This window comes from Drosophila takahashii, chromosome 2L (genome assembly GCF_030179915.1).
Source record: "Drosophila takahashii strain IR98-3 E-12201 chromosome 2L, DtakHiC1v2, whole genome shotgun sequence".
In the NCBI taxonomy this organism is placed as follows: Eukaryota; Metazoa; Arthropoda; class Insecta; order Diptera; family Drosophilidae; genus Drosophila; species Drosophila takahashii.
Genome location: NC_091678.1, coordinates 20,428,661 through 20,434,660, shown reverse-complemented (window position 1 = coordinate 20,434,660; position 6,000 = coordinate 20,428,661). Strand labels below are relative to the sequence as shown.

Below are 6,000 nucleotides of genomic sequence, written 5' to 3'. Positions count from 1 at the left end.
TATTGCATGTTGTATGTTGTATGTTGCACAGGAGCCCAAGTCGAATGGCTATTTCCAGTCTCACGCCGCAAGGAGAAGGACTGCACCCAAAGACTTCACGAATGTCACCGAACGGCCAAGCTTACGAGTGTGTGTGCCCAAGTTAATTTGTTATTCAAATTTGTGTGTTATATATTGTTATTAGATCGAAAATTGTTGCTGCCCCTCGTTGAACCGACTGGTCAGGGCCAGTTCACTTGTTCTGGCCTACGGGCAGAGCAAAGGTTACGGCGACTTACGGACAGGGTCAATAGTTTCGGTTGGCATTGATGAGGTTCCTCGTCGGAGACCATTGATTCGATGGTTTCCGAGCTGAATTATTTATTACAGGACAGGGCTCTTCCTATTATTAAGCTGAGGATTTCGTTCAAGTCCTTGTGATATATCTAAATAAGTTATACGAAAGCATCAGCATTGAGCTTTACAAACATTAAAACACTGCTTTCCCGATACCGATTAGCCGCCTCTTTATTATCGTTAAATGGGATCTGCTCCGAAGTATAATTTATTTTCCTAGACAATTATTCATTTATATTTTCCTATCAGCAAACTATTAATACAGCTGAATATTAGTCAAGCATAAATTAAACGTAATTATGATATTTCTATCTTTATATGATTTGTATTTTATTTTGAATAACCCCCAATTAATGCTTATCTCCATTCGTATGCCAAGTATTTAAGGAACAATTGAACTCATTAATTAGCTCCTCAGGCCAGTGGAGCCCCAACTCCCCATTGTCCCATTCATTCACCTTGACACCTGGAGAAAAATGGAAACCCTAGAAAAGTGTAAGGGCCAACAACTATCGAGGATTAAGGCTTAACCGTCTGGTCAAGCGTCTGGCGGGTTTCTCCTTCCTCGGAACTGATTCATTGGGTTTGGTTTTGGGTCTGTTGGTTGTCTAGTCCGGTAAACCCCGGGGGAATATGCGACAACTAAGCGGATTAGTTTACTGACGTGCTGCTCAATGGGGAAACGGGCAAGGCAAATTGAAAATAGAAAGAAGTTGGAGCGAGGGACGTGCAAAGAAATCCAATCATAATTATAGAGTCCAACGCCTCGAGTCGAAGAAATTTACACAACAAAAGGTGGCCGCGACATTTTCAGCTGTCAGCATTAATTAAAATGTTTCCATACATCAACCTCGGCCGAGTTCTTACACCTTTTCGGGGACCCAATCGAAATATCAGCCAGAGCGGAAATGTCTTTGGAGAGCGGGAATCCGAAACACGACTAAGAGCCGACATGGCATAAAGATGTCAAAGCCCGAATGGGTTGGGGATGGGAAATATCTTGCAGATTGCATGTTTCTGGGAAATTTCAAATTTATTTCTGGCTCCGGGGCATTTGTCAATCCGATAATTTGTGGTTAATATTTGCCATATAATGTGAAAACAAATTATTAATAGGTGAAAATTGTGTTTTGTAGCTTGTGCATAATTAAAATAAAACACAAATACTTCTAAAAAATATTTAATTAAAATGGTTTTATGCGCTTTCACATAAACAATTCAAACAAAAACCGACTCTTAACGGACATTAAAGTTGCATTCCCGCAAAAGTGTTGGACCGAAAAACTTCTTGTGCATTTGTTCGGTGGGCGGATGGCGGAGTTCGTGTCAAGAGTTGGACAGGTTAAAGAACGAATCGAGACTCCTGTCAATAAATAATTGAAAATCAGAGCCGTCGGCAGAACGGTTGACTATTGTTTTTTGTCACCGTCTCTTTTCGGTGGTAATTAAAAAAGTTTTTTCCAGCTGAAAAATAGAAAGGCATTGCCAATGGACCAGGGCGTCGTTTTTTTTAGACCGACTAATTGTCATGCAGAGAAGTGGAAATGGCACGAGGAGCATTTTCCCTCGCTGACGTAATTAAAAAGCCGTCAAGCGAAGTTGGCGCAGTTAGCGCTAAATGTCCAATTGATGCACAGACTCCGGAGCTTAAGTACTGGCCCCTCATCCCGCCTGCAGCTCTCTCTAATTAAATAAGCCAGTGTCACATTTGTCTTGAGTGTCCGACAATTTGGTGACTTATGACGACTGCAGAGCAGGACGCGACGAAAGCCGGACCCGGACCCAATTTCGGACCCTGCACTCGCACAAAAGCATTGAGGAAGTTGTGCCGAAAGATTTATGAGGTAAAAGCAATTAGAAAGTGGCATTAACAACCGAATGCAGAGAGTAGGACGATTAATAACCACTACAAGCTGCAGACGCAGCTGAAAGTTGGGAAAGAGTTCGCTACATAATATGTACAGAAATGCCTTTAGTTACTAACGAATTGTGGAAAAGAAAATACCAGGTTTCAATGTAATATTCTTTAAATATTTTTATTGGCTTTAAAAGTTATATAACCTTTCATTCGAATACGTTGAATTTTTCCATTCAATTAGCACAAGGTTTTATCTCTAACTTCACCTTGTTTTGTTGCGGAATCGGATGACTCGATTTGCTTCAGAACTCCCGTCAATATCTCTACTTCATTTTTAATGGAATCTAAAAGTTTGCCAAAGTCACCACGAGCACCAAACGAAGGTAAATCTGCGAAAAATTAATATATTTAATTAAGTCATTACCGAAAATCATAAAGTAATTTTGTGATTCACCTCGTCGACGACTTAGAATCCGGTGGAGGTTGCTAATCGCATCTATTGTGCGTTCCTTTTCCATATAACTGTTGTTTATGGCATCCTTGGTATTGGCCAGGATCTTCTCCCACCTCAGACACTGGACCCTCGACTCGTTGTACGACCGTTCCAGCCTGGCCAGATCATTTTTAAGGCCCAGCACTGACAGAGCCGCCTCATTGGTAATCTGCACCATACGCTGCCGCATACTTTCAATCTCGACCAGTTTTTGATGCTCCAGCTTGTTGATCTCCACTTGAGCCAGCACTGCATTGACGATTTCAATTAAATAGTTTTAAATTAATCCTTCCTTGTACGATCCGACTGGTTCCGACTTATTTACTACTTCCTACTTGACGATAGCTTAAAAGGTGAGAGACTAGGACAGACAGACGGGCGGACATACGGACATCGTTAAATCGACTCGTGTAATGATGGTGATCAAGAACACATGTATTTTATACGGTTGTTCACCCCCACACCAATATAAACTTCTGTCTAAAATCATTAATTCCTTTTCAAGGGTATAATGACACTAACCTACGCTGAGGATGAACACCCTGGAATAACACTTACTTAGGGCATCGCAGCGATCGATGCAGTCCTTCGGCGATACGAATATGTCGGACACCTTTACCACCTCGTCGAGCACCTTCTCGTAGGGCTGGAACTCCTGGACGGTGGCCTTGAGAGCCTCCCGAAAGGCCTTGAGCTCGCCGATCGAGCCCATGAAGCTCTCAATGCCCTCGCCGAGTTCCTTGTGGTAGAGCGTCTCTCCCTGGGCGGTCTTCTCGGCGATCCGCTTCTTGTCCGCGCAATCCTTGATGAAGCTGTTCACCTCGATGAAGCGCCGCCTCAGCCGCTCCTGGATCTTGTACATGTTTCGCTCCCTGGAGGTGTTCAGCTTGGACTGCCGCTTGGCGCTGGTCAACATCTCGTCCTGCAACTTCAGCATAGCGTCGTGCTCGCGGAGATTGTTGACGTAAATCAATTCGATGGAGTCGCCGGCAGAATCCGAGTTTGGAGGAATCCTACATAAAAAATTTTAATTTAATATTCCTCTTCCGATTTTCCTAACACGATGATTGCAATTAAATTGGAAATATATTGCAGCCAATTTAAAGGACCTGAAAAGGACTTCACTACTCACACAAAGAACTTGTTTTGCTGCTTCGAGCTGATGTAGTCGCCCACGGCATCCTCGGGCCGCAGGTCCAGATTCCCCAGGACATCGAGCTTCTTGGTGGGCTTCACGCGCGGCATCTTGGATCCCTTGACCGATAACAAAAGCTTCAAGTGTAAGTGAGGTTTAGTTTTTTTTCTTTTTTGTTTGGTTACCGCGACACTGCGGTGTGTGCTTTCTGTAGCTGCGTGTGCTGTGTGTTTACTTTTCGGATTGTGTTATTATTAATAAAAATTAACAAGACCTACTTGGAACATGATTTTTATTTGGGTGACATAAAAATAACTTTGGTTGCCAGGAGGTTCTCCAATTGCCTTGGTAATGGTTGTCTAGGAGGGTAAAATCCATTGGGCGTCATAGAAACTGTTGCATTTTGTTCATTTAATAAAAGTGCCTATTGAATTACCCTATTTTTAAGGAATATCGCTCTTCAGATATGAGATTATAAATGAGTAATTCTATCGCACTGACTTTGCTGTCCTCTTTCAGACTTTCAGTATAACCAGCATACCATTCAACACAACATTGTCCAACAGATATTCCTAAATATATACCTAAAAATATTTGAAAACGATTATATTTTGAAAAGTAAACATGCCGCGCCGCAAGCCCACCGAAAAGACCGATATGATCGGCGATTTGGACCTCAACCCCGAGGTGGCCATCGATGATTATCGCGTTTCTCGCCAGCAGGATCAGTTCTTTGTGTAAGCATTAGGCTATAGGTTTAATGAAATCTTAAAACTTATCATCTGTGACTGCCACAGAAAACCCCCCAATTGGGATTCTGCTGGCGATACAATTGAAATGCTGTATATAGCCAATCTAAGGGAATACGATGCCATGAAGCAGGTTCAGACCCAACTTCTGAAAGATGCCAAGCGCCAGACGGCAATAAATGTGCAGCGCATCCGAAAGATGTATAAAATTCAGGAGCGCCTGCGCAAACGCTTCGTCGAAGTCAACGGGTTCATCAAAGATTGTGCGGACAAGAAGCGCAGTGCCGACAAGTCGATTCGTGAGGAAACTGTTTTGCATGAGGAGGTCACCAAGGAGATAGACGAGTTCAAGACTTCCGTTGCCGAGCTGGGCACCTTTCGCAACGCCCTCAAGGCCACGGTCGATCAATTTCAGCCCTACGAACGGGTCCTGGAGGAGGTAGTCAAGGTATCCGACATCTTCGTCTCGACGAAGGACTGCATCGATCGATGCGATGCATTAAGTGGGTTCTAGTTTTAAGAGTTTTAACAAGTCTAATTGCACATCCCCTTTGCAGTGCTTGCCCAGGTGGAGATCAATAAGCTGGAGAGCCAGAAACTCAACGAGATCGAAGAGATGCGCCAGCGAATGGTTCAAATCACCAGCGAGGCGGCTTTGACTGTCCTGGGTCTCAAAAACGACTTGGCACGACTAGACCGATCGTATGTCAATTCTCGAGCCACTTGCCTCAAATGGGAGAAGATATTGAGTACATGCAAGGACGCCACATCCCATTACAACCTCGATAAGGAGCGCATGTTCGATGGCATACAGATTCTGTACCGAATGCTCTGCAAGCGCCGCGGTGAGTCCTTCAAGCCCTTCGACCTATTAGTACCTTGTAACAACCTCTTCTTTATAGACATTGTACCCAGCTATCACAGCTACGAGATCGATAACATCATGACCTTCGTCATGCGTGAAATAAGTCTTCTTTCTTCGGTCCTCCAGGAATTGGACGCCAACAAGGGCGATAAGGTCGGAGCAGGAAGTCTCTGCTAGCTGGAACTGTGATCATTTTTAGCGGTTCATGAATAAAAATATTGTTTTAGATGCTTTAAGCTATGGAAAATAATTTGTAATGGGAAAAGGAAATGGTTTTGTATTTTTTTAATCAAGTATACTAAAAATGTTTGAATCATTTTTAATCATTATTATATAAAAATCACTTATCAACATTGAAGCTTCAGAGGTAATTTAGAATTAATTATAAAAAGTTCTACAAATTTGGTAAAACAGAACTAAGAAAGGGTTAAGAAACTTAAACAAAGCGAACGACTTGATTTACGTGCTCCACACTGTATAGGCCTTATCAGACACCAAGAGTCCTCACATCCGCACTGAGTGGCTCCATCCTTAACAACTTAAATGGGCAACCCCCTCCCATTT

At 43.0% G+C, this 6,000-nt stretch overlaps 2 protein-coding genes across 2 annotated transcripts; one reads left to right on the top strand and one right to left on the bottom strand.

Annotated features, from left to right (window-relative positions):
• Window positions 1-2,359: 2,359 nt before the first annotated feature.
• Window positions 2,360-4,086, bottom strand: LOC108064283 (coiled-coil domain-containing protein 42 like-2). The gene is made up of 4 exons (XM_017151734.3): window positions 3,820-4,086; window positions 3,246-3,700; window positions 2,649-2,936; window positions 2,360-2,583 (listed from the first exon to the last, which is right to left on the bottom strand). Exons 1-4 carry the CDS (start codon window positions 3,930-3,932, stop codon window positions 2,432-2,434), a joined length of 1,008 nt encoding a protein of 335 aa, XP_017007223.2. The 5' UTR covers window positions 3,933-4,086; the 3' UTR covers window positions 2,360-2,431.
• A 257-nt stretch (window positions 4,087-4,343) lies between these two features.
• LOC108064286 (cilia- and flagella-associated protein 73) lies at window positions 4,344-5,672 on the top strand. The gene is made up of 4 exons (XM_017151739.3): window positions 4,344-4,559; window positions 4,620-5,074; window positions 5,129-5,416; window positions 5,474-5,672. The coding sequence occupies exons 1-4, from the start codon at window positions 4,447-4,449 to the stop codon at window positions 5,611-5,613; spliced, it is 996 nt and encodes a 331-aa protein (XP_017007228.2). The 5' UTR covers window positions 4,344-4,446; the 3' UTR covers window positions 5,614-5,672.
• The last annotated feature ends 328 nt before the right edge of the window (window positions 5,673-6,000 follow it).

Coding starts and splice junctions, on each gene's coding strand:
- LOC108064286 (XM_017151739.3), top strand. CDS start 4,447: ATGCCGCGCCGCAAGCCCACCGAAAAGACCGATATGATCGGCGATTTG. Junction 4,560..4,619: donor CAGCAGGATCAGTTCTTTGT/GTAAGCATTAGG, acceptor TGACTGCCACAG/AAAACCCCCCAATTGGGATT. Junction 5,075..5,128: donor CGATCGATGCGATGCATTAA/GTGGGTTCTAGT, acceptor TCCCCTTTGCAG/TGCTTGCCCAGGTGGAGATC.
- LOC108064283 (XM_017151734.3), bottom strand. CDS start 3,932: ATGCCGCGCGTGAAGCCCACCAAGAAGCTCGATGTCCTGGGGAATCTG. Junction 2,937..3,245: donor CGATCGCTGCGATGCCCTAA/GTAAGTGTTATT, acceptor TCGTCAATGCAG/TGCTGGCTCAAGTGGAGATC. Junction 2,584..2,648: donor GATTCTAAGTCGTCGACGAG/GTGAATCACAAA, acceptor AATTTTTCGCAG/ATTTACCTTCGTTTGGTGCT.